Source organism: Rattus norvegicus, chromosome 5 (assembly GCF_021556685.1).
Source record: "Rattus norvegicus strain SHRSP/BbbUtx chromosome 5, alternate assembly SHRSP_T2T, whole genome shotgun sequence".
In the NCBI taxonomy this organism is placed as follows: Eukaryota; Metazoa; Chordata; class Mammalia; order Rodentia; family Muridae; genus Rattus; species Rattus norvegicus.
The window spans coordinates 127,255,449-127,283,277 of record NC_141538.1 but is presented as its reverse complement, the minus strand read 5'-3'; the positions used below and the strand labels follow the sequence as shown (position 1 = coordinate 127,283,277).

The window sequence follows — 27,829 nt, the reverse complement described above, 5'->3', positions numbered from 1 at the left end:
CAGGACCCTTTAGTCTGTCTGAGTCTTAGATTTCTTTCCTGCAGTAATTAGAGTGGGGACAGAGGGGTTGTGGTAGCACCTACAGAAGAGAATGAATTAGCCAGACAAAGAAGTTCTATGACAGGGAGGAGCTGGACTGCTCATGGCAGATGGCCTCAGTACAGAGCTGACTCACCCTGGCCTACTATGGCTTCTCTTGCAGCCAGGACTCTGGCCCATGGACTTTGGCTTGTGTCTTCCACCACTCCTTCAGCTGTCCTGCAGCCAAGGAGATCACTGTAGAAGAGAAGATACAAACAGCTGCAGGCAGGTCTGTGCCAGCTTCCCAAGACAGTCTGAGGAGACCCAGGCTGGTAGAAGGGCCTCCTGCTTAGGGCGAGGACAGCCACAACTCCATGATATTTCAGTATTGCTCTCCAAGGAAACTCTAGTCACATGTCCTGTTCAAGGTGGGGAAATGAAGGCCTCGAGAGCATACCGTGTCCAGGGTCACCAGCTAGGATCCAGAGAAATCAAGCTTTAAAGTTATGGGCTCCTGACAAATCTTACTACATTCATTTATTCACTCATTTATCACCCAACAAACATTTGCTACAGGTTTGCTATATGGCAAGCACTGTGTCAGGATCCAACAAGACAGGCTCTTTCTGTGGGCCTTTGAGAGGCCCTTTCCAAGGGCCAGGAACTGTCTACTGTAGGCTGTTTAATCCTCCCAGGAGCCTGGAGATAAGAGTATTGTATTGCTTCATTTTCCAGGTAAGCATGCGGGGACTCAGAGAGGAACTACTTTCTCGAGACGCTGGTGCTGGGGAGGGATGGAGGCCACAGCCGATGCCTCTGATCCCCAGCTCAGTGGTGTGCTGTGGGGGCTCTATCGGCTGTGACTATGTGACTACCAGGCCTAGAGCCAGAAGCCTGGCCTTCCATTTAAATACCAACCTTGGTGAGGTTGGCTGTAGGAGGCTGCTGTGCCTCTGGTGTGCTCTGCCCCGGGTTGGATGCAGGACTTAATATATCTTCCATCGGCCTCCAGTTATCTTGTCACAGCAGTGGGGTGTATTGAGATGTCTGTTCTGTTCATCTCTGCTGAAAGCCCTTGGAGGGCTCCGAGGTAGTGAAGGAGACATCAGCACAGTCAGAGGATGCTATCTGTAGGGAAGGGAGGAGGAGGAGGGAGAGCTGGTCATGCCAGGTTGGGGCACACCCTTCCCTCTTTCTTCATCTAGCAAGTGCTTCATTTGGGATTCTGCCTGTCCACAGGCTGGGTCCCACCCCATACACCATCGCTAGCCTGGCTGAGATGGTTGTCAGAGTCGCTTTCCCCACTATGCTCAGAGGACGGGGACCACATTTGGGTTGCAGATTTTCTTCAGTGTCTGCTTGGAGTGGATGGCTGAGGTTCTGATGCCACTGCATCCCCTCAGATGTCCCTGAGTCCCTTCACCTATCTCTCCACTTGTCCTCCACGTTCCACCTTCCTCATTCTCCCCCGCACTCCCCCCCCCCGTTCCATCTAGTAGAAAAGGACCAGAATTCCCAAGTCTGCTCTCCCCTCCATTTCCCTCAGCACAAGATGAACATGAAAGCAATTTCTGAGCCTGGGCTCTCCCTGGTATAAGCAGAAATAAACAGATTCTCAGCAAGTGACAAGAACACTCTTATTAAACCTCAGGGGGATCCTAAGGTCTGCAGGAGCCCCGAAAGGGTCTCAGGCAAGGCAGCATTGGGAATATAAAATGAATGAAAACGTCAGGGGGTAGCCAGCACGCTGGAAAGCTCCCACGTGGCACGAAGCAGGTCTGTACTTGCTGAATCATAACGCCCTGGTTGTGGGTTGCCTTGGCAGCGCGCAGTGTCAAGGGGTTGTTGCGCGGGGGTGGGGGCAGGCTGGAGGCTAGGCTCAGTGAGACCTCGCACCCACGGCGCCCCCTGCACAACAGAATGTCTACCATCCGCAAGTGGTTCAAAGGGGCGCCCTTTGGGGTGCAGAGCCACAGGTGGGGCCCAACTGCTACCTGGCCTGGCACCCAGGATCCAAGGGAGTTCCCATGGGCCCTACCAGCGCATCTGCCTCCACAAGGAAGGCTAACCCAGAGGGCTGGAGCAGGGGGAGGAAGGGAAGAGGGCTGGTTCGCCCATCCCCCACTGCTCACTTCCTCTCTTTCTTCTTCCTCCTCCTCCTTCCTCCTCCTCCTCCTTCCTCCTCTATTCTCCTTCCTCCTCCTTCATTGTCGTCGTCGTCGTCGTCGTCGTAGTCGTCGTAGTCGTCGTCGTCGTCGTCGTCGTCGTCCTCCTCCTCCTCCTCCTCCTCCTCCTCCTCCTCTTCCTCCTCCTCCTCCTCCTTCTCCCCCTTTTCCCCTTTTCCTATGTAGTCCTGGCTGGCATTGAACTCACACCGTTGCTCTCTATGAACTGGGTGGGATTAAAGTCTCCAAGTTCTTTTGTTTTCTGTTCCATTTCTGTAGTAAGTTCTTGCAAACTATTTCCAAACCATCCAATGTAAAGTATTCAGAGAGGCCACACGGTCTGTCCATCCCATGAAACTTAGCTAAAAAGTTCTGAGTAAGTTTGCAGCAGCCCAGATGTCCTCTCTCTCTCTCTCTCTCTCTCTCTCTCTCTCTCTCTCTCTCTCTCTCTCTCTCTCTTTCTCTTCTTTCGAGACAGTCTTTCTCTCTCTCTCCCTCTCTCTCTCTCCCTCCCTCTCTCTCTCTCTCTCTCTCTCTCTCTCTCTCTCTTTCTCTTCTTTCGAGACAGTCTTTCTACATAACCCTAGCTGTATTGAAACCCACTCTGTAGACCAGGCTGGCCTCAAAGTCATAGAGATCCACCTGTCTCTGCCTCCCAAGTGCTAGAATTAAAGGTGTGCACCATTATGCCCAACTGTCGTATTTTTTATGTCCTATTTTGTAATACAATTGCATATGAATGACCTACTAAGTGCCACACATGGTTCTAGGAGCTGAGGTCGTGTGGTGGTCTGGCTAATAGCCCTATATATAGTTAAACGTATATGGAAGAGTGTATGAAGTATCCACCATGTGGTGTAGCATCTATCTGTCTACTTAGAGGTGGGAAGGATAATGGTAAGAATTGAAGAGGATGAAGCTGTGAGGAGAAACAGAGCATAGGGTGTGGAGGCAGAGCACCTCTGGAACCCTCAAAATGATGAAGCAGACCCAAAGTGACTTTCATGGGTCAGCTTCAAAGTCATCTGTCCTGGGACACCAACTGCCTGTCTCCCAAGGCTGCCCCAGTCAGGATCAGATGGGCCCTCACTTGACTGTATACCTCCCTTAGGTTTGATGTCTCTGCTGTCCATCCCAACCAGAAGAAATTCAGCACCTTCACTGAGGCCCCATACTCCAGGCATCATTCCGTGGAACTGGTGAGCCTGCTTCCTGTCAGGTGGTCTGTGTCTCTCCCCTGTACACCCATGCATGCTCCAACCCAAGCTTGCCTCATGCACCACTTCAGATATGTTGAGAAACTCAGGACTGTGGTAAAAACCTAGGAGTTTAAGGGCCGCAAGCTTCTTCGTTCACAGCTCACCCATCGGCCTGACTCTGTTCTGTATTTCCCTGAAGTAGAACAAGGCCAGTCACAGAGTTGATCAGGACTCCATCTTGAGTGCTAAGTCCCTGGGTGTCGGGCTGGGGAAGAGTTTAGTTCCATTCCTAGGCCAGGGGTGACTTGCACATGCAGGGGTCAGGAGTAGGTGGTTATGGCTGACTCAGCTCAGAGCCTGCTCTTAGTCCCACATAGGACCTGGAACCTATAACTCGAAGGAGACCTGCTTCAGCAAGAAGTTCCTGGAACAGAAGTTGGGCGCAGGATGGGCCCGGGCCCAAGAAGCCAGCCGGCTGACCCAACTTCCCCACTTCCATTTCCAGGCCATCAAGAAGGAAAGAGAGCAGCAGGTGAACTCCGGGTCATACCCTTCCCTACCTCCAGGAGCGAGGTTTCCTGTCCACATGGCTATTCCTCCAGAGTCCTAGTGGATATAGCCTCCTCTTGGGGAACACCATCACCTTTGGGCTGGACCTTCCCCAGGTTCCTTTTTCATCCTGCCTTCTTTTCTTTGGGGGCAGGCGAACAAGCGGGGGCCTGGCTCCTACAACATCAAAGACTTCTTGACTGAGCTGCAGAAGAAACCACAGAGCAAACGGGGTCTGCTCAGCTCTGGGGAGACTCGCTTCCGAGGACTCATCGGAGTATGTGATCTTGTCTCTTCCACCCTCTGTCCTTTGAGGGAAGGCTGCTGCCTCTTGGATAGTTTGAAAGGCACCCTTCTCTGAACCTGTCTCCTCCCTAGGTTTGGCCAAGCCTTCCTGGCTTTCTTGTTGACTCTTCTGCTCTCCTGTGTCTCAGCCTTGAGCCCAGTGACTGAGAAGGGATGAGTGTGGTTCATCTCTATGTTTCAGGGGAAACCTAGAGTCTATTAGAAAGCCAACAAACATTCATTTAGTTAGCCCACCAGGAAATAACAATTAAGCAGCAACAGAAAGCTGTGTACTGAGCTAGGCTTTGAGGGAGCTGGGTGTCTGGCAGTGACAAGCCTAAGAGCCGGCATCTTAGTGACACACACCTCAGCATGAAGAAGGAAATGCATATCTCTTCAGAGTTTGAGGGGAAATGGCACAGGGAAGGAGAGTGCTGTGGGGGTGAATTACAGCGAGCAGTCTGGGAAGGCCTCACTGGAACAAGATCTGCAGGTCGAGAGCAAAGGGGACTCATGACTTCTGAGCCATGGAAGGAAGCAAGACCCAGTTTCATTCTTTGGGGGACAGATCTGATCCTCACAGTGGCCTGATTTTCCTAGCACTGGCCCCACCCCCTCTGCCAGGGTCTGGCTCCCCAAAGGTCTGGTTGCAAGACCCAGAGAGGCGGAGGATTGCATTATCTATGGGACAGCAGTGCCCCCATGTGGCTAAAAGGGGCATAGGCACATCAGCCACAGAAATCGGGCCAAGACAACACCCACCTCTCCACACCACAGGTTAGCTATGCTCACGGTACTTCAAAGACCAACTTTGGGTTCAGGCTCTTAGCCACAGTTCTTCTGACCTCAAGATTTCCTGTCACCTCACCCTGATTTGTGTGATGGGACCTACCAAGTGCTGGCCCCTGGGCTTTGCAGACATTCAACTCTACCACTATTCCTTGAAGGAAAGTACTGATATCTTGGTGGAGTCCCGTGGACCATGATGCTCTGAGGCCCGAGTTCCCCCAGCTAGGAAGTAGCAGAGCCAGGGTCCCAACCTAGGATTCCGGTGCTCATTCTTCCCAACCTGTTCACAGTATAGTGAGGAAGTCAGTCAGAGTTGTAGTTGTAAAGAGTAGATCTACAGAGGCTGTGGCGGAACAGCCCGGGAGGAAGGTGGGTCTCAGGAGAGATGGTGTCTGGGGATCTTAGTGGGGTTGTGATTGACAAACCAGAGGGTAGAAAAGGCATGTGAGGGATGGAAGAAATCATTGTAAGCAAGTATGATCAGGGAGACCAGGCTGAATAGGAGGTGCTGAGTCAGAAGTGCTGAGTCAGAGGTACTGAGTCAGAGGTGCTGAGTCAGAAGTGCTGAGTCAGAGGTGCTGGGTCAGAAGTGTAGCTAGCTGGACTTGGAGTTGAAGCAGTGAGCAGTGGAGGAGGTTCACGGGTGATGCTGTGTGGTGGGGTAGGTAACACGCTCAACCCGAAGACCTTGTTTCCCCTCTTGAGATATGAAACCCCAGACGTCCCTTCTTTAGCTGAACCAGCACAAAGACGGAGACTGATAGACTCTGTGTTTCCATCTCCTGCCCTGCAGAATTATTATCCCGGCCCTGGAAATTATGGGGAGAAGGGGAACCCCTACACACAGCTGGAGAAGAATTCCTGGAACCGCTCACACTCCGACGGCCTTATGTGTAGATTGTCCAGCAAGCCACCACCCTTGTCTCATCAGGTACCCCCTCAGCAACCTCATCTTGCATAGTCCTATGGGAAGACCTCAGGGGTAGGGAGGCTGAAACCTCACCTTGGCCACTCCCCTTCAGGCAACCTTACCACTTTTGTCTCTAGGGCAGTGGCCTGGGACCTGGAACCTATACCATCAAAAGCGATATTGAGACCTTTGTGGAAAAGTCCACCGGTACTCGTGGCCCCTACGACATTTTCTCTGGCGAGAGGAGCAGTCCTGTGCCCTATGGGCATTATTCAGTTCAGGTATGTGCCTGGGTGGGGGGAGGTCTAAGTCCCGGCAGGCTAATCGGTGATTAGCCACAGGAATGCAGCCCTGTGTGCCAAGGGCTGCTGGAGAGGGGGTGTACTCTGTGCCCCCGCCAGGGTGGGATGTGGTTCCCTTTGTTAGGTGAGGAACCTGAGGTCGGTCACACAGACGGTGATGGGTCAGAGCCACGGTTTGGACATCGGACTCTGTGGCTATTTCTCTCTGCAGTAACATGAACTGTACTGATACACAGGTGGCCCAACATGCACCACGGGGCCTACGGGGACCCCAAGGGTACAGGTGCAGTGTCTGGCTGTAAACATTTCCCAGCTTCATGGACTCAGCTGTGTTGATGGCCATACCCTGGGTAATGGAGCCCTAAATTGGAAGGGAGGTGGGAGAGGAGACTGGGCAAGAAATTTAGCTTACCAGACTCGTTCTCATCCCGTTAAAATCCTTTACAGGATTCTGTGGCTTTCTCAGCGTTGCTCTCTTCCTGCCTGTGGCTGTGGGGACCAAGTGTGTGTCCAGACTTGTTTGGACAACACCGAGTCACTGCATGAGAGGGATCAGTCCAGTTCACAGTCTAGGTGCAGGGAAATGGACCGTGTGGAATTTCCAGTCTCGGGGAAAGAAAAGTGCAATCAGTGGAATAAAAGCTGCGGTTTTGGGGCTGGGGATTTAGCTCAGTGGTAGAGCGCTTACCTAGGAAGCTCAAGGCCCTGGGTTCGATTCCCAGCTCCGAAAAAAAAGAACCAAAAAAAAAAAAAAAAAAAAAGCTGCGGCTTTAGTGGGAGAGCATTGTGAACGCTGGGGAGAAGGTGGCTGAGGTGGGAGCTACTGGGTAGTCGCTGTCCTATGACTGATCCTAGGGTCTCCTGCCTGCCACTAAGGCCACTGCCCAGCACAGCAGAGGCCCTGGGACCCCCTCCCCATTGTTGGTATCAGGGCTGAACCTCTTCGCTTGAACTTTTTTGTTACAGATTTTATTTTTTTTTAAAGAGCGATTTTAGGTTCTCAGAAGAGCTGAGAGACAAACACAGGAGTTTCTGCATCCGACACTACATACAGATTCTCCCCACTATAAAGCTCTTAAAATTTATATTCTTTTTCTTATTGGGGTGTGCAGGGTTGTTTCGTGGTGTGTTTGTGGAGGACAGAGGAGAGCTCGCAGGAGTCAGCGCTCTCCTTCCACCAGGCAGGGCCTGGGCGCCTCTGTTCATCAAGGTGCCCCATCATACATTTGATTTCCTGTGAGGGCTCGTGAACCTGTGATCCTCCTCAGCAGTTTTTTCTCTCTTCCTGTTCCTCAGAAAAAGAAGCCCAGGGAATTGACGAGTTTCAAGAGCTTTGTGGATGAACTGAACGCACCACACAAGAAGAAACAAGGGGGTTTCTCAAAATATCCCCGGGATCCGAAACACCCTACAGAGAGAATTTACTGGACAACCCTTAGTCAGTGCCCCAAAGATGTGGTCAGTGTTTGTTTTCTCTTCTGGCACATAGTTCCAGTAGGGAGGCAGGGTTCAGTGGTCAGGGGGGTGAGGGAGGCAGGGTGCAGTGGTCAGGGAGGTTGAGGGAGGTGGGTGCAGTGGTCAGGGGATGAGGGAGGTGGGTGCAGTGGTCAGGTAGGGGGAAGCTGTCTTAGGGACCAGCTGGTGGCCAGTCTGGCCTTGTACTGTTAGTCACTTTCTGAGCCTCTCTTCCCACACCTGGCCTGTTATTGTAGCCAGCACTTACAACCATGATTAGGATTGTCCTCGTAGAACCCATAGCTGAGCCAGGCCACCAGGAAATCCCAGCCAATGAGTCTTTCTTCCTGCTCTTCCTCCTCTGGTCATACAGATGTGGAGAGTGGGCCAAAAAGGCTGGAGAGGAGAGGTTGTGATAGGTGTTTATCCTCAAGTTTGCCTACCTGATCTTCCCAGGGAGGGACCAGGCTCTGCCGGCCTCATGGCAGTCCTCTCTGGGAGACAGTGACTAGTTCTTTGAGTGGCTCTTGGCTTTTGTCACCACCATCCCCACAACCCAGCAGGGCCTGCCACAAATGCCATGGGAAGAAATGAAGTAGGGAGGCAAAGAGTATGGACAGTCTGACCGCCTGCTAACCACTGCCGTCCCCCTCCCAAGAGAGGTCATCACTTGTATTTAAAGGGAAACTGGGCCGCAGATTAAAAGGGGTTCACTGGGCCCCCTGGTACTCAGAAGATTCTATATAGGGCTCAGCTCTCTGACTCCAGGGCCAGTATGCCTTAGTCCCAGGCTGCACTTCTCTGGGCCCCTGGAAACCTGTAAAGAGGCGTCTGGTTGGGGGTATGTAGAGTGGGTGGTATGGGACACTTCCCTTCCCTTTGATGACATGTGCAGTAGTACTGGACAGGTGAGGTCAGCTGCTGTTAATCTTCAGTTGCCCAGCCTGGGCTGAGATTGCTAGGCCTCATCAGTCTTCCCTCTTTATTCTTAGAATGTAGCTGGCCCTGGTTCTTGGCTTCCTCATGAGACAGAACAGAAACATGTCAACCGGCCACCGTTCCTCCTGGCCTCCAAGCGGTCAGGCCTAAAGGCCTGCCAGATGCTTTTGGGAACCTGGGTGAGTGGGTCTGGGTTGGGGAAGCCTGGTGGTAGGCAGGAGACTCGATCCTGCCTCTACAGACAGCCCTAACGCTTTGTGGCCCTGGCACGGATGCTCCTTGGGCCCAAGGCTATCTCTCTCTTTCATCCACTTGCTTTCCTAGGTTCCTGTTTTCTAGGTCTCCAACTTGAGCAGGGCTTCTTAAAGGCTAGCTAGTCAATGGACCACATACCAGGGCTTCTGACTCAGTATGCCTTGGGGAGGAGGGCTGGACATTACATTTCTAACAAGTTTCCTTCCCCATTGCTGTGATCAAATAACCCTGACAAAGGCACCTTTAAAGGGGAAGGGGGTTTTACCTTTAAAGGGGAAAGGGGTTTTACCTTTAAAGGGGAAAGGGGTTTTACCTTTAAAGGGGAAGGAATTTTTACCTTTAAAGGGGAAGGAATTTTTACCTTTAAAGGGGAAGGAGTTTTTTACCTATAAAGGGAAAGGGTTTTTACCTTTAAAGGGGAAAGGTTTTTTTTTTAGCTTTAAAGAGGAAGGGTTTTACCTTTAAAGGGGAAGGATTTTTTTTTTTTAACCTTTAAAGGGGAAGGAGTTTTACCTTTAAAGGGGAAGGGTATTTTTGGCTTATAATCCCAGGTGACAGTCCATCATTGCAGGGAAGTCAAGGCAGGAACCAGAAGGAGCTAGTCACACTGCAGCCACAGTCAAGAGCAGAAAGGAATGAACTAATTGGCACATGGATGCGTGTTTGCGTCCAGCCCCCTCCCACTCTATACTTTACATGGTCTACGACCCAAACATGGAAAGGTGACACTGACAATGGGTGAGCCCACCCACCTCAATTAATGTAAACAAAACAATATACTCCGCAGACATGCACACATGCTGACCCACTTTAGACAGTTCCTCCTTGAGCTTCTCCTCCTGTGTGGCTGGCTCTAGGCTGTTGACAGTTGAAACTGATTATCACAGAGACAACACTTGGAGAATCAAGGAGCTACGAGGCTCCACTGCACGCTCTCTCATCTTCTTACCCTCCCTGGGGAAAGCTTCTCCCTTCTCTCAGTCCTGGGGCTTCGAGATCAGAGATGTTAGCCCATTTTCTTCTGCCTGAATGAACAGGTCTTTCGTCCCTTTCCCGTCCCGGCTCTTTTTCATTATCCCCAGGTGTGTGATGACATCCTTGGTAATGTTCTACCGGAACAGGCTAGTCCTAGCATTTGTGAACACTTCGTTGTTGTTTGTGTTGGTTTTTCAAGACAGGAGTTCTCTGTGTAGCCCTGGCTGTCCTGGAACTCATTCTGTAGACCAGGCTGGCCTTGTCTACAAGACCGAGATCCACCTGCCGCAACCTTACAACCATACACAAGTCCTAAGTGAGCAATTCCATGAATCACACAATCAGCTTACACCTCCTCTACTTTGTCTGTGACAATCACAGACTTTTTTTTTTTTCTTTTTTTGCCATTGTGGAAAAAAAATCCTTGAAAAAAGTCAACTGAGAGGAGGAGTAATTTTATTTTGATTCTGGTTCTCAGAAGTTTCAATCCACAGCTAAACTGAACCATCAGCTGGGGACCGAGTTTTCATATCCAAACTATATTTAAACCAAATGCTTCATGTCCATAATAGTCTCTCTGAGACACACTTTGCTTGTAATTTACCTGCCTTTGCATTATTATCCTGCTCCCTGCCTCAGTCTGCACCCCAACATGTGAGCTCCAGACATCTCAGGTAAAATGCTGGAGATTAGACTGGAGGCAGATGGCCATGATGCTGTCCCAGGGCCAGTGCCTAAGGTAGGTTCATTTCCGTCACTGTCATAGAAACGTCCTGACACAGAGCAGCTTGGAGGGAAAAGTTTATTTTAGCTCATGGATCCAGATTGCAGTCCACCATCTCAGGGAAGCTAAGATTGCATGCAGGGTTTAAAACAGCTATTCCATCACATGCACGGAGAGCTTGTGCTCTGCTCTCATCCAATCCAGGACCCAAACCCAGAATGATACCGGCCAGCTGGATTGTCCCACATCAACTAATAAAATGAAGACCACCCCACCATGGCCACACCCAGAGGCCAGCCTGATCCAGAAAATCTCTTGTTGAGACTCTCTTTCTAGATGGTTCTAGGCTGTGTCTAGTTGACAATTAAAACTAGTTCTCACAGCCAGCTATGCGAAGGGGAAGGGCTATGGTAGGGCCAGTTCCTAAGGAAGGGCAGGAAGGCTCCCTGGACATGCCTACTGGACAAAATCCCAGACTCTGATGGTAGGACGCCCTTGCCTGTGCTCTGTTGTGACTTTATTTTGTCATCTTGTCTTGTTCCTGAGCCTCTCTTATGTCAGACACATGGGTAGGGTGGCCAGGGCAGCCTACAAAGGACCACAAACCAGCTGGTTTAGTGAATGAAGCTGTACTCTTACAGCTCTGGATGGCAGAAGACGAGTCCACGCTCCCTATGAAGCGGATGGTAGAGAATCCTTCCTTGCCTCTTTACAGCTTTTGGTGGTGGCCAGAGACCCTCGGCTTTGCCAGCTTATGACCGTGCCACTCTAATCTCTGCCTCTGCATATGACCATCTCCCCCACTGAGCGCCTTTTTCTTATAAGCACACGAGTTGTATTAGACCGGGGTTCCCCGTGCTCTGCCATAGCCTCATCTCATCCCATTATACTCATCATAGTTCCCCAGTAAAGGTCACAGTGGGAAGCACCGTGTTAGCACTTCAGTACATTTTTGGGTGGAGTGGGTGACACGATTTGATTCCTAACAGCTGGCGTGGTGGTGGTGTCAGGGGCCCAACAGAGGGATAGAAAGCCTGAGGGCCAGGCTCACTAACCATCCTGAGGTCTCTCTTCTCCCTGCCACAGAACCCAGTCGGGGTAGGCCGCTATCTCAACACCACACTGATGGAGAAAATAGACCGGAGGCAGAGATACCGCTCTCTGTTCATGAGTGAACCCAAGCGCTACCTGCACGACCTAAACCGAGACAAACTCCTGCAGTGAGTATAGCTGGAGGTCTGGGCGGGGCTAAGAGGAGGCAGGAGGATTCTTTGGTGGCCTGGAGAAGAGGCTTGCTTAGCTCCCATGCTAACCACTCCACAGACAGCCTGGAGATACTCAGTTTAGATCTTGGTTCGGCCTCTTACTGGCTGTGTGAAGAGGGACATGATGCTCTCCCTTGAGCTTCCTGTCTGTCAGCTATCAAGCGAGTGGCTGGCCCATACAAATGGGTGATCAGTTGAAAAGCAAGGAAGAGAAGACAAAGATGACTCGTTCAGTCCAGCACCGTGCGAGCTCTAGGTACCTACACCTCCCAGGACCTCAGGTTCTTGGTATTGCTCAAGGGTTGGCAAAAGTCATTTCAGGACACCGTGAAGCCTAAGCACGAAAGCCCCACCACAAACTACGAAGAGGTTGCAGATATCAGCTACTGCCGTATTTTATTGACGTAAGAAGCCATTGGCTAAAGTACAATTTTTATTCTAAACAAGCTTATATTTGAGGGAACGTGCACTTTAGAATCGAGTTTTTTCTCTCTGGAAAATTATGGAGTGAGCATTGTGAGGACCCAGGCTGGAGACCAGATGGTTTATTCACGCATGCGTTTCGCGTGTGTGTGTGTGACCACAAATGTGGAGGGCTAAGGTTGATATTTGTTCGTGAGCGTTCTTCCACCTTATTCGTCGAGGCAGGGCCTGTCAGTCAAACCCAGAGCTCACTGATTATTCTTGCTGGCAACCTCGCTCTGGGGGATCTGTGGTCTCCACTTCCCTAGGTGAGAATCAGAGGTGGGCTGCCACACCCACTCCGTGTTTACATGGGATTGTGGGGATCCAAACTCTGGTCCCCATGCTTTTCTGGCAAGCAAGCCCTTTAACGGCTGAGCCATCTGTAGTTTTTGAATGCAATTTTAAGATAGTTTTATTTGTATAAAAATAGTCTTGTATCTTCCTCTTCCTTAATCCGTTATTTGGGAGTTCTTGAGACAGGGTAGTGGGAAGTAAGGATTTGAATAGATTACATATGAGAAAATGCCATTCCCTTCTCTTGCCTTCTCGGCTGGTTCAGTCTGGTTGGAAATAACCAAATTAGGATTCATTTTCCTTGAAGATTTGTACACTTCCTAACTCCAAGCTTGGTTTTAAACTGTGATGTCACTCTGGCTGGTGCTTGTGAGCTGCATATTTCTTTCTGGAAGCTTCCCGGACCGTCTTTGTCCCTGGTATCCAGGATCTTCATGGTGATGTGCCACACTGTGGTCTGTTCTCAAGTGTTGTGCCAGGCACTGAGAGTGCTTCTGTCATCTGGAAGCTCCCCTCCTTCTCTTCTGGGGAAGTTTGATTTGGGGGCGGAGCTTAGACAACATCAGTTAAGCCATCTCTCCAGCCTGTCACATGTCATTAAGGTACACTGACACTTCTCCCCTTTCTGGCCAAGGTGTTCAGTCTTATTTTACACATATTGAACCAAGACCAGAGAGGGAAGCAAGGAGATATGTTGCCTGAAGTCACACAGCTGGTGAGCAGCAGAGTAAGGACTAGAAGCCAGATCTTCCTCCTCTAGGTCGGCGACTATTCTCCCATGCCAGGCCCTTGGGAAGATTTAGGAAGGGTCATGCCTGGGTGCTCAGAGGGCTCCGTTTGTGTGTGTATGCATGTGGGGTCTGGGTATGAGTGCATGCATGTGTAAGTGTGTGTGAGTGCACATGTGTGTGTACGTGGGGTCTGGGGGTGAGTGCACAAGCATGCACATGCATGTAGGGATGCGGGTGTGAGTACACACGCATATGTGGCAAGTGCCTTCTGCAGAGCCACTTCACTGCTTAGGCTAACCTGAGCATAGTTACGTCAGGGAGAAAGGCTATGGGTTCACCTTTCACCACAAACTTAGTTTGTTTCTGAATTGTTTGATTTCTATCGAAACTTTTGTATGTGCTTTTTACTTGTTTTTGTTGTTGTTTTGAGATAAGGTTTCACGAAGCGGAGTTAGTCTCAAACTCTGTATGTAGCTGAGAGTGTTTTGAACAGCCGATCCTTCTGCATCTGTCTCCCGAGTACTGGGATATAGATTATTTTTATAGCAAAAAGCAAGCAAACAAACAAAACCTTTAAATGAGCAGGACAAGGGCTCTTGAGATAGAGAACACAACTTAAGAGTTCTTTTTTTTTTCAGGGCCATCTCTAACCAGGACTCCCTGGCTTTTCTCCCAATCCTCAGTTTTCCAGTCTGTAAAAGGGGAATAATTGATAGCCTACAGGGACATGATGTGTAACTTAATTAGTGCTGGTGAATGCTACTTAAAGGGTCCCTGTGGGGGTCACATCTCTGAGAAGTTTCTCTCTGGGGAGCTATGGTGTTGCTCAGGAAGCCCTGGCCCCATCTGGGCTCCTGGGACAGCAGGCTGTGCCCCAACAGGAGGGAGGCCAGGAGGTGTGAGAGATCCCAAAGCCATTGTGCACCTCCATCACCCGGCCGTTTTCAAAGCTTGCTTCGGCTTCTTCCGCTTTCGGGTGGGTGGAAATGTCAATTTTGCCTTCCTACTTTACCCTCCATGTTTTTGTTTTCTCGGTGTTTCTGTTGGCAGCAGCGTGCTCTCGTTTCCTGGAAGCAGTGTTTTCTCATCCTGGACAAGTGTGAGGATGAATCTGTTAGACGCAGTCTCTCTTTTTACCCACTCTCTTTTGTTCATTGTTGTTGTCTGTAGGTGACTTCCCACACTGTCTGGTTAACCCCACCTTGGCATGTCTGTCCCTCAGGAGATCCCTCTGTACTCTCTGATAGTTGGTGGTGCCACAGAAGAACAAGTATTAGTGCTCTTGTTGGGGTGTCTTCTAGTGTCACTGTCTAGATCTGTGTTCTTGGCCTAGGCCTGAGAAAGCTTTGTTGGGCAACTCGGCCTGGCTGCCCAATCTCTTCCATGTAGGAGAAGGGGAAGAGGCTAGAATATCAGTCAATGATTCAATTGCCATTCAATTGGAATTTTACACCACGGTGTTCACTGGACTGCAGAGAGGTCTCAGCCGTTAAGAGCATTTGCTGCTCTTGCAGAGGACCTGGTTTTGTTTCCCACACCCATGGAATCCAACACTGTCTTCTGGATTTCCTGGGCACCAGGCACGCACACAGTACACAGACATGTAGGCAAGGCTCTCGTACACGTAAAGTAAAAACAAATTTTTAAAAGAACAACAAAACCAATATGGTATACATGGACTGTGCATGCTTGTGCGTGCCAGCAGTGAGAAGGCTGAGGCAGGAGGACCACAAGTTCAAGGTCATCTTAGGCTACTTAGTGAGCTAATTACAACCTAATTGCACTTCAAGATCTTGCCACTGAATGAACGGGTGAACGAAGGAAAAGATAGACGTCTAGATATCGAGACAGAGCATTCAGCTGGTGTCCCTGTGAGCAGGGAACCCCAGTTTCCAAGAATAAATCTCCAGTCTTCAGCAGGCCGAGAGCCAGCACTCATCTCTGTGTCCTGACCGGGGATACAGTGTGAGCAGGCGCCCGCCGCACACTCCTGCTGCCACAGAAGCTGCTCTTACTACCATCTTCTCCCTGTGATGGTGACGCACGAACTCTGGGTCACCGTAAGTCCTTCCTTCCTTGTGTTGCTCTTGCCAGGCACGTTCTCACAGCACCCAGAAAAGAAACTGTATAAAATCACATGTGCCAGCGTGCTCCAGGCACCTCTCCGGCTGCTGAGGGGGGGCAGGGAGGCCGATGCTGTTCCTGTTTGCACTTTCAACTTCATCCCATTTTCAGTGGCCCCGAATGCTGCCAGCTCTTTAGTCTTTCCCAGCAGGAGATTCCTTAGCTTTACCCTCTACTGCCGTGGGGCTTAGACTCGTGGACCTGCCCTGGTGCCGGTCTCCCACCCACGTTCCCACTTACAGAGGACATTTTTGCAAATGATTCTTCCATCTGTTTGCTCGCATGGGTCTATGGTCTAAGAGTCTTGTTTTATTTTTAGAGAAACGTTTATTATAGACTCATAGGGGGGAGCTCCAGTGGGGGAGAAAACTCCATGCCGTTTGAGTTAAGCTGGCACGCAGGTCAGCCACATGCTGGAAGGGAAGCTTTAGAGAAAGACTAAGGCCAATGTACAAGGAACAGTGAACTTCAGCTCTGGCCAGAGTTAGCTTTAAGACTCATTCCTTTACTTTTATTTCAGTGCATTTCCAGGAGAGAAAGAGGCTAATGCATTGTGTTAAGTTACTTTTCTACTGCCATGACAAAACGCCAGGACCAGGGCAACATTTCTTTTAAAAGATTTATTTATGCCTATGAGTACACTAGACACACCAGAAGAGGGCATCAGATCCCATTACAGATGGTTGTGAGCCACCATGTGGTTGCTGGGATTTGAACTCAGGGCCTCTGGAAGAGCAGTCGGAGCTCTTAACCGCTGAGCCATCTCTCCAGCCCCAGGAAACTTATAAAAGAAATTATAATATAAAATTAGTTTGGAGGCGCAAAGTTCCACTGGGTTAAGAGTCCCTGACCTGTACAATGGGGAACTTGGCAGCAGGTCAGTAGGCAAGGCTCTGGAGCAAAAGTTGAGAGCTCACATCTTATCCACAAGCATGAGAAACATGAGGCAGAGAGCTAACTGTTGATGGTGTAGGCTTTGAAAATTCAAAGCCAGGCCCAAGAGACACACCTCCTCCAGCTAGACCACACCTCTTACTCCTTCCTAAATAGTTCCACCAACTGTGGACCAAATATTCAAATATATGAGCTTATGGGGGGAGGATGGAGTTCATGTGAAGTATGGTATAATTTCTTTTTTTTAAAGATTTATTTATTTATTTTATCTATGTGAGTACACTGTAGTTGTCCTCAGACACACCAGAAGAGGGGCATCAGATCCCATTACAGATGGTTGTGAGCCACCATGTGGTTGCTGGGATTTGAACTCAGGACCTCTGGAAGAGCAGTCAGTGGGCTTAAAGGCTTGTATCACCACTGCCTAGCAAAAGACAATATAAATTTTTTTGCATTTACCTTTGTTGTTGCCCTTTTAACTTTTTCTTTCTTTAAACTTTTAATTAATTTGCATGTGTGCATGCATAGACATCCATGTGTACAAGTGCCACGGCACATATATTGTCACAGACGACAGTCAGTAGTTAGTTACAGTTGACAGCAGTCCGGTCTCTTCGACCATGTGGGTCCCTGGACTTAACGGTGTCTTTACCCTCTGAGCCATCTCATTGGCTCAAGACAGCTAATCTTCAATCAAATCAAAGCAGTCAGGCATATTCTAGGTTTCTCTTCTGAAACATACATGGTAGAACACATGATTTACGCAATTCTCAAAGAAGAGAATCGGATCATAAATCATTTCTTGTAGTCAAAGTATCATTTGTTTTCATACAAGACAAATGAGATCTGCATGAGGATTGAAGATGTATCCCAAACACATCCCTCCTGAAAATATTAAGGGATCTTCTCTAGTCAGACAAAGATTGAATTAAGGCAAAGGGCTCAGGAGTGGGAGGGATATAAAAATATTTCTGGGTACAATATGTAAACAACAATAAAAGACAAACTAATAGTCCAAACTTCGAGCTGCTGGGGTGATCTTCCTGTGCACTGCATAAAGCTTGTCTTTGTGTTACTCAAATGTTGTTTCTGTACCAGCAGAGAGCTGAGTAATGTCTGGACTTTAGTATTGTTATTTTTACAAAACACAGAGACTCTGAGGCTGGTGATGCTTGATAAAAATAATAATACCAAAATCCAGACAGTGCTCAGCTCTCTGCTGGTACAGAAATCAACATTTGAAACAAGACAAAGACAAGCTTTATGCGGTACACAAGAAGTCTATCCCAGCATCCAGCAAAGAGGAACTGAAGATAAAATATTAAACAGACCAAAGATGGATACTTTTGTTGTGTTTGACAAGCTCTTGCTATGTAGCCTATGTAGCCCAGAGTGGCCTAGAACCCCCAGTGCAGCTCTAAGCTCCCACGGGCTGAGATTACTTGAGTGCACCACCATACTCCGCTACAAGATGAACACTTAATCCTGAGAAACAAAATCATGAAGAAATCCCAGTAACCATGATCTTTCCCATACCCAAATACGTGACAAAGTCCCTCATAATAATGACAGGAATTCTCAGGAGATTTGTCTGAAAATATGGCAGACGAGGGCATGTAGTAATTATTTGGAGGCTTCGGATAGATAAATTTTACCCTGCCATTTCAGACACTTAAGCAACATTTATAAGAGGGCTGGAGAGATGGCTCCGTGGTTAAGAGCACTGACTGCTCTTCCAGAGATCATGAGTTCAATTCCCAGCAACCACATGGTGGCTCACAACCATCTGTAATGGGATCTGATGCCCTCTTCTGGTGTGTCTGCGGACAGCTACAGTGTACTCACATATGTAAAACAGATAATCAATTTTTTAAAAAGGACACATTTATAAAAACTGATTTTCTAGGAAAATCTCAATATAAGTGTCTAAGCCAAAATGTCATCATAGAAAAATTTATGTCCATTTTTCTAAATGTAATATAATAAGGCAAGAAGTTAACATCAAAAGAATGATTCCCCAAACCAGGAACCTAGAAATTAGAAACTTCTTTTTAAATTAAACTTTCAGGGGGTTGGGGATTTAGCTCAGTGGTAGAGCGCTTGCCTAGCAAGCACAAGGCCCTGGGTTCGGTCCCCAGCTCCGAAAAAAAAGAAAAGAAAAAAAATTAAACTTTCAGTTAGTGCACAAGCAATGGTCTTAGGTAAGGGAGCTTGCACATACCTGGTATTACCATGCCACTGACCTCCCCTGCCCTCTCTTATCCCTTGACTTCTGCTTTCAAGAAAGGCCTCTTCTGGCTGGGTGTGCTGATACATGTCTCTAAGCCCATAAGAGGCAGGGGGATATCTGTACATTCCCGGCCAGCCTGGATTACATAGCAAGTTTCAGGCAGCCATGGGCCACATAGTTAGACCCGGTTTAAAACAAACAAGCAAGCAAATACCCCTTAAGTGCTTAAGTTTAAGAGAATAATTGAGTTTGAAATTTTAACTACTTAGAAAAGAATTACAATGAAGACTGTAGATACAAACTGTAAAATGCAGCAAAGCCCAGGAAACCCTCAGCTTTAAGTGAGCTGCTGGAGGCCTGGCTCGGCAGTTAAGGGCAGGTGCGATCGCAGTGGGGTCAAGTCTTGGTCCCAGCACCCATGTCAGGGGCTTACAACTAGTTACCTGTAACTCGAGCTCTGGTGGTCTGACGCCCTCTTCTGGATACTGACACATGCACATACCCCATGCAAACACACACTTATACTTAATTTAAAAACAAAATAATTTTTTAAAAAAAAAGTGGGTTGGGGTTTGGGGATTTAGCTCAGTGGTAGAGCGCTTGCCTAGGAAGCGCAAGGCCCTGGGTTCGGTCCCCAGCTCCGATAAAAAGAACCAAAAAAAAAAAAAAAAAAGTGGGTTGAAGAGATGGCTTAGTAATTAGGAACACTTGTTGCTCTTGCAGAGGTCAGACTTGTAGATCACAATCTTCTGTAGCCCCAGCTCCAGGGATCTGACACCTTCTTCTGCTGCCTTCAACATACAGTTATAGCCATGTACATGTACTGTACACACACACACACACACACACACACACACACACACACACACACACACACACACACACACACGTTGGGATTTAGGAATTGCCACCCAAACCATATGAATACTGATTTCATTTAATCAAGAATAGTTTATCGAATGCACAACCTAACAAAACCCACAAAAAGGAACCGAGAACCTAATTGTGGTGCCAGTTTGTTCTTAAGACAGGCTTATAAAGGAGAAAACTACAATGACCACAATGAGCTCATACAAAGGTGCAGGAAATGATGCCCAGTGGTCAGCTCTGACTCAAGATACTTTAGACATAACAGTTCATATTGACCTTTGATTTGATGGGTCCTACGCAAATCTTTGTGGACTGTCTTAAGATTAACAAACCTCATGCAGAACACTCAGAACATAACGGGAGATGTGGTCAGCATGACCCTGCTCTGAGTCAAGCTATTTTTCTGTGTCAGTGACTGGCAGGCATATTACGGCAACAATATGAAATAGCTGGGGTGCATGGAACAAGATGGCTACAGCTGTGCTGGGGGTAGGGGAGCGGCCTCAACAACAACGACGACAACAACATACAATTTATTTTTAATTTAAAAACAGCTGGAATAAACAGTAAAAGTGAATAGAGACAGTGTTGGGGAGGGATTCTCACTGGATCCTTCCTACCCTTTGATGTTGGTGTCTGCCATTTTCCAGGGTGGTGGCTATGGTCCCATGGACTTGTGGCTGTAAAATGTGTAAAAGTCACAGGTTACAGAGGTGCCGTGGCAGTGACTGGTCTGCCATTTTCCTGTCTCTTTATATGGGTATACATGGTTTGAAGAGGGATTTGAGGGGATTTGCCACATCTCACAGGAGGGCAGAGAATGCAGGGAACAGGATCTGTGGCTCTGACTCTGAGCTTGTGCTTCATTTCATCTCCTGGGTCAAGACAGAATGAGGCCATGGGTGGTGAGACATGCCCTTTCCCAGCATGCCGTCTGTCTCTAATCCAGGCGAGGACGAGCATATGTCAGAGGTGCAGAACCTCCTGGAGTGTGTGAGTCCACTGACTTTTTCTTAGTCTTAGTTCCAAATCTCACCTGCTTTCTTTTGGGCTTCTAACCTCTGCTGTGAGTATGGGAAAGCCTTCTTTTTATTTTACTGTGTATACAGTAGGTACTCTATGTATGTTCACTGGACAGCAGATCTCCATCTTGTTACCTTTCTAGATCTTTTGACTAGGACATTTTATTTTATTTTGTTACAGATCCCCAGACCTTAGTAGGCCCCAGACCTTAGTTTAACTGTCCCCATAATGGAAATACCAGTGAGGCCTTGGAACCCAGCATGTAGGCAGCACCACCTGCAAATTGAAAATACAGACCTACACCATCAAGGCCCATAGTTCTGGGAAAGCCCCCAGATGTACTTATTTTGCTTTTTGGTTTCTGTAGTCCCACTTCTGAATAACTGACCTTACTCACTGAGGTATGTCAATACAGCGTGTGGGTTTGTATTTAAAAGTTCACCCTGAGGGACTGCCCTTGGATACTGAACACCCAATGTAGTCAATGGCTTGGCTTGAACCCGTGACTGAGCAGCCTTGTCTGGAGGACCCACTATGACACCTCTGTTTTCAAGACAGAATCTTCCTATTGGCCCTAACTGTCTTGGAACTGTGTAGACTGGGGCTGACCTCAGACTCAGAGAGATACCACCTCTGCCCCGAGTGCTGGGATTAAAGGCATGTGTTGTCACACCCAGCCCTAACTGGGATTTTAAAATTCTGTTTGGGTGTGATGGTGTGCACCTTCAATCCCAGCACCGGGGAGGGGTATCTCTCTAAATTTGAGACCAACCTGGTCTTCATATCAAGCTCCAGACCATCCAAGGCTGCATAGTAAGACACTGACTCAAAACCACAAAGGAAGCAGAAACTCTAGCTGGCCTACTCTTTGGCCGTGTGGACCAGTGCCAGCCTGGCAGCTCCCTTCCTGGCCTCGTCCTAGGTCCACTGACTGTACGTGGTTGTTCTAGTGTTTATCTGGGAGCCTCCTATGTATAGTCAGTCACAGCTCTGCCTAAATACAGAAGCTTCCCTGATTTTCTGGACAGTGTCTCTTTATCCTCAGCCTCTTGCACACCCCAGGGTGGCACATGCTTCCCCGTGGTACTGTGGCTTCCTCACAGAGCGTCTCTGTTCCCCTGCTCCAGGGCCTTGCTGATTTGTAGAGGAGGAACTCATGAACACTTGTCAAATGAGGAGCTCATTTATGTGTTCATTAATGAAATGGGCCAGCGACTAAAGAAGGCCATGAAAGGAACACTTGAGAAGCTTCTGGGCTTACTTGGCAGAAATTTACACCTTTTATTTTTTTGCGTAATGTTTTATTATGAGAAAAATTGAACATGTAGAAAAGGTGACAGGATTTTACACCACCCATTCATCATTTAGACTTCGTTACCACGGCCTAGCCAGTTGGCTCATGGGATAAAAGCACTCGTTGCCAATCCTGGTGACCTGAGTTCAATCCCTAGAGCTCACATGGTGGGATTAGAAACCACTGTCGGAAAACTGTCCTTTGACACACAACACGACATTCGTGTATCTGCACTCTCTTTTATAAACAAAATTATTATTACACATAATTATCACATTACTAATTCTAATGCTTAATTATATCTTCTATCTGCCACTCTATTAGACATCTTTATACAAGATTTAAATTACGTGTGTTTGTATATTTGCATGTGGGTATGTACACATGGATGCAGTGCCTAGAGAGGCCAGAAGAGGGCGTCTGATCTCCTGGATGGAGTTGCAAGTGGTTGTGAGTTACTGGATGTGGGTGCTGGGAGCTAAACTCAAGTCCCCTGCAAGAGTAGTGTATGTTTTCAACCACTGAGCCTTCTCTTCTGTGCCTCTTAATCATCTTTTATTTTTGATAAATCTCAAAGGAAATGGCAGGCATTAATACACTTCTGCCCAAACACTTCCTTCCGCACTGTCCTTTCAGCATTTTAGTTAAAATGCATATTTATCTAAACCTCTCAAATTGGGATCATAAATTTTCAGTGCTCAAAGTAATATTAAATTCTTATATTCTTGAAGTATGTTTACAGTATACACAGAGACCTTAAATTTACATGTTTTTATATGGTTACTTTTCTCATTACTGTAAGAAGATACCTAACCAAACTAATTTGAGGAGGAAGGATTTCTTGTGGCTCTGGGTTGGTGGGCATAGTTCATCAAGGTAGAGAAGATGGCTGTGGGAACAGCTCTTCTGTGGCAGCAGGAGTGTGAAGCACCTGGTCGCATTGCGTCCCCAATCAGGAAGCAGGGAGAGAGGAACGCTAGTTGGAGTGGTTTGAATAGGACTCCATAGACTCATGTGTTTGAATGCTTGGCCCATAGGGAGTGGCGCTATTAGGAGGTGTGGCCTTGTTGGAGGAAGTGTGTCACTGTGGGGGTGGGCTTTGAGGCCTTCTATGCTCAGGCTATGCCCAGTGTGAAATCCAGTCTCTTTCTGCTGCCTGTGGATCAAGATGTAGAGCTGTTGGCTCCTCCAGCACCATGTCTGCCTGCACACTGTCATGGTTCCCATCATGATGATAATGGACTGAACCTCTGAAACTGTAAGCCAGCCCCAATGAAATGTTTTCCTTTGTAAGAGTTGCCTGAGTCATGGTTTCTTTTCACAGCAATGAAACCCTAAGACACTAGTGCCCAGCTTGCTTCCTCTGTTGTGTTCAGTCCTGCATCCCAGCTAATGAGGATGGGTCACATTCAGGAGGGTCAGAAGATGAGTTAAACATCTCTGGGGTTACCCTCACAGGCATGCCCAGAAGTGTACTTCCTACCTGATTCTAAAGCATGCCAAGTTGACAAAGTTAACCACCACAGTAGTACATCCTCTGTGAGATAACTGAGCATTGATTTCAGTGTTTCTCAGTTGAGACTACTGAAGTTTTAAGAGAGCATGAATTCCCAAAGTTACTGTTAGTGCGTGGTGTTGATGCCTCCTCAGAAATTCACTGAGCACCTACTCTGTGCAGGCACTGGCCTGGCTCCTGGGACAGCGTAGCAGAGAAGACAGCAGGTCAGAGCCTCTAGCTTTTTGGGGACATACCCTACTCCCCACCACTGCAAGATAGCATGAGATCTGGAGGAGGCAGGGAGCACTTAGAATCCCTCCCCCCCCTCCCTCCCTCCCTCCCTCCCTCCCTCCCTCCTCCCTCTCTCCTCTCTCTCTTCTCTCCCCTCCCCTCCTCTCCCCTTTCCTCTCCTCCTCCTCCTTCTTCTCTCTCTCATTCTCTCTCTCTCTCTCTCTCTCTCTCTCTCTCTCTCTCTCTCTCTCTCTCTCTCTCCGTGTAATCTGTCCCCCACTTCTCTCCCCAGAGTTCCTAAAATATAGACCAGGATGGATTCTTTGGGCTCAGGAAGGCTGAGAAAGAATCCAGCATCTTCTTGTTCTCACCCTGTCTACTTCCACCCCATCCCCTCTATTCACTTTCCTACACTTCCTGGACTTTTGTATATCCTATTTGCTGAAAGATTGGGGTGTTGGTGTCAGAAAGAGGGACTCTAGGAGCCCCCTCCCTGACCTTCAGCCTAATATGAACTGGAGAGTGTCACTGGGAATGGTGTATAGAGGCTGTGAGTGACAGCAAGAACAGGGTGGCCGGTCACTAAAGGCCTTAGACACCAAGCTGAAGTCTTGGACTTGGTTCTGTTAGAAGTCATAGGTTTTCCTAAAGGTCAGCTCTAATTGTTTATATTTTTTATTTACTTATTTGTTTTTGAGACAAGGTCTCACCAGGTAGCCTTGACTAACCTGGAACTCACTATGTAAAGCAGGTCTTCATATCAAGCTCCAGACCATCCAAGGCTGCATAGTAAGACACTGACTCAAAGCCACAAAGGAAGCAGAAACTCTAGCTGGCCTACTCTTCATAGAGATTGACCTGTCTCTGCTTTCTGAATATTAGGAATAAAGGTCTGTGTCACCAAATCCAGCCTTAAAAGTAAGATTTAGAATAGTATAATCTGGGCTGGAGAGATGGCTCAATGGTTAAGAGCACTGACTGCTCTTCCAGAGGTCCTGAGTTCAATTCCCAGCAACCACATGGTGGCTCACAACCATCTGTAATGAGATCTGATGCCTTCTTCTGGTGTATCCGAAGACAGCAACAGTGTACTCACATATATAAAATAAACAAATCTTAAAAAAGGAATAGGATAATCTACCTACATAAAAATCATTTTTTTCTCAGGCATGCACTTTATAAGATCTAAACATATATTTTGTGTGTGTGAATGCAGTGCCCACAGAGGCCAGAAGAGGGTGTTTGATCCATGGAGCTGAAGTTAAAGGTGTCTGTGAGCTGCTCAAGGTGGATGCTAGAAACTGAACTCCAGGCACTGTGTGTGCTTTCAACCACTAAGTCATCCTCCAGGCCCTAGAATTTTAATGTATTTATGCATGTGGAAGCTAGAAGACAGGCTGAGGTGTCATTTCTCAGGAATGCTGTCCACCTTATTAAGCGGTGGGATCTGTCTTCAGTCTGGAGCTCACCCACTAGGCTAGGCTGACTGACCAGTAAGCCCAGATCTACTTGTCTCCACCTTCCCTGTTCTGGGATTACAGCACACGCTATATTCCTACCTTGTCATGTGGGCACTGGAGAGCAAACCCAAGTTGTCATGTATACATAGCGGACGCTTTGCTAACTGAGCCATCTCCCCAGCTTCCAGTTTCTGAGTTTGACAGATGCATACAGTCATGAAACCACAAGCAAGAAAGTTTCTTCGTGCTTCCTGCACCAATGCACTGTGTCCATGCTGGCAACAAACATGTCCGACATCTCAAACCGAATCAACCCTGCACGGACACACCTTCCCCGTGTTTTTGAGGCCACCCATGTTGCAGAGATAGCTTGGTTCCTTTGAGGCCAAAGCGTATCAGCGAGTGCATGGGCTGCCCTTGCTCACATCTCAGTCTTCAGTAAAGCTGCTGTAGAGAGCTGTGTAGAGCTCTCTAGATAGCCAGGTTTCCATTTCTTTTAGTAACTATCCCAGAATAGGTTATGTAAGTCATTTGGTAAAATGCACATACAGCGGCCTAAGACACTCTCAGAGTATTCAGTGATGCTGAGCGGTTTGTATTGCCCCAGTGACCTTTACTTGATCCACGTCCTGGGTTTGTTTCCATACTTTGTTGGTGATGCCGGGGATAGAACCTGTGTCTTGCATGTGCTAGACAAGCACTCTGCCCTGAGCTACATTCCCAGCCCCACCACATCGTTGTTATGTGAGACCTTTGTGTTTGCATTTTTGTCGTTCTAATTGTGTTTCACTACAGTTTGAATTTGCATCGCCCATGTTGAACTCCACCCCTCCCCTTCTTCTTTTTTTTTTTTTTTTTTGGTTCTTTTTTTCGGAGCTGGGGACCGAACCCAGGGCCTTGCGCTTCCTAGGTAAGTGCTCTACCACTGAGCTAAATCCCCAGCCCCACCCCTCCCCTTCTTATCTGAAGTATTTTCAAAGCTTTTTATTCATCTTGAAGAGCAGGTTGCTCACTTCCTTACATGACCCTTGGAGAATTCTTTCTTTTATTTTTCATTTGTACTTACCTGTCTGTGTCTGTTTGTGGGTATGTGCGCATGACTGCAGATGCCCGCAGAGGCTGGAGGCTTCGGATCTCTCTGGGCTGGGGTTATAGGTGGTGGGGAGCCTCCCGGTGTGACTGCAGGGAGTTGGCCCGTGGATCCTCTCTGCTTAGCCATTTCCACAGCCCCCATCTTTTGAGAATGCATTCAATATTATTAGCGTAAGCTATTTCTTAGACATTGTATTTACAAACAGGAGTAAATATTTACTCCAAGGTGATCAGAAGGGTTTTAAAAGGAAGTAACTGTGGTGTCTTAGAAGCGACTCTCTGGCGTTTTAGGTAGGTAGATGGTGTTGGGAAGGACAGAGACAAGAGTCTGTCTCATCTAGATGAAAGCAGAGGCTCTAGCAGAGACCTAAGACACAAGTCCACTGGATGGCACGGGACGCCTCTTCACTCCCTTCTCTCCTGAGCCTTCTCTCCTGCCTCCGTCCTTTGACTAGTTTTGTGGCATCTCCACTCTAGATCATGACTGAGGGTTAGGGGCCAAGAGCAGGAAACAACCATAGCTCCGTCTTCATGGAGACCCTGCCACAGTTGGAGAAAACAGGCAGTAACTGAGAGTAAGCCAGCTTGCTCTGTTTTTTTCCCTATGTGTCTGTTTCTCATGTGTATAAAATGTAGTAGTGCATGTGTGTGTGCGTGCATACGTGCGTGCGTGTGCACACGTGTGTGGATGCCTGGCATGTGTGTTTATATGTGTGTAGAAGCCTTAAGTTTACTTAGGGTGCCTTCTTGGTCACGTTCTGCTTTACTTGTTGAGGCATGGTCTCTTGCTGAAGCTGGTCCTCACCGATTCTGCTAGTTTAGCTAGCCTTCTTGTGGTTTTTCTCTGACCTCTTATAAGACAGCCTGGCTATGATAAAACGGGTATAAAGTAGAGAACTTTCCCTTAGAAAGGACCCTTTGCTGTAAGAGGTCTGGAGGCCATGGGTGGGGAGCTCACTCCCTTGCAAGAGATTGTGCCCATTTTACCTTCTCTCTTTTTACAGGGAACGGATTACACCTTTTACGAAGGGCAAGTGCCGTCCAACTGTGGACTACAATTCAGATCCGACTCCTTAAAGCCACACGGAAAGAACATCCAGAGAGCCCAAGGCCGGAAGAGAGACCTTGGGATGGCAGGATGGGAAGGGGAGCAGGGGTCTTGGAGAATGCCTGGGAGAGAGGAGAAGGCGGGAGGGAGGGTCATCTTTGCTGTAGCCCTATGGTCAAAAGTCACAGTGTCTGATGGGACAGCAGGGGGGCCAGGTATCTTTTGTTACAAGAGATCCATTGTTCTAAGCATTCTAGTCAGCTGGTGATGTGAATCTGGGAGCCAGACAGCAGATGGATGGAAGAGGGGACCATGGGTGACTCCCCGCAACCCCTTGCACTATAAAGCCAGAGCGTGGGTACCTAACTCATTATTGTCCCAGAATGAGGCTGGGAGAGAGCATTTGTTATGCAGCAGTTTGGGCCTCCTAGGAAAACCCCATCTCCACACTAGGATGCTTCCGGAAGCTCAACAAAGTCTCATGTTGAGAGGAGACTGCTGACTTCCAGTGTCCAGCAGTTGAAACAGCCTCTGCACCCTACTTTAGCACTGTGGGCCGACCAGCGTAGTCGGAGGTGGGTCTGTGGGGGTGAGTGACAACATCCTGTGACATTCCCCTCACGGTTTACATCGATGACAGTTGAGTGTGGTGGCAGGAGCCAGCTGTCCCCAGAGAAGAGGATGCAGAGACCCGACAGACTCAGCCACAGAACTTACATAATAAAACAATTTCAGACACGTT

At 48.2% G+C, this 27,829-nt stretch overlaps 1 protein-coding gene across 2 annotated transcripts; it reads left to right on the top strand.

The window, feature by feature from the left end:
- The first annotated feature begins 1,883 nt into the window (after positions 1-1,883).
- Cimap2 (ciliary microtubule associated protein 2) lies at positions 1,884-27,829 on the top strand. 2 transcript variants are annotated; one of them, XM_087550534.1, is made up of 10 exons: positions 1,884-1,997; positions 3,298-3,385; positions 3,763-3,917; positions 4,089-4,211; positions 5,802-5,939; positions 6,056-6,199; positions 7,517-7,678; positions 8,668-8,793; positions 11,655-11,788; positions 27,044-27,829. In XM_087550534.1, the coding sequence occupies exons 5-10, from the start codon at positions 5,898-5,900 to the stop codon at positions 27,114-27,116; spliced, it is 681 nt and encodes a 226-aa protein (XP_087406660.1). In that variant the 5' UTR covers positions 1,884-1,997; positions 3,298-3,385; positions 3,763-3,917; positions 4,089-4,211; positions 5,802-5,897; the 3' UTR covers positions 27,117-27,829.

Excerpts from the sequence above, each read along its gene's own strand:
- Cimap2 (XM_087550534.1), top strand. The coding sequence starts at position 5,898 with ATGTGTAGATTGTCCAGCAAGCCACCACCCTTGTCTCATCAG. Across the intron at positions 6,200-7,516 it reads ATGGGCATTATTCAGTTCAG|AAAAAGAAGCCCAGGGAATT; the intron begins GTATGTGCCTGG and ends CCTGTTCCTCAG. Across the intron at positions 7,679-8,667 it reads GTCAGTGCCCCAAAGATGTG|AATGTAGCTGGCCCTGGTTC; the intron begins GTCAGTGTTTGT and ends CTTTATTCTTAG.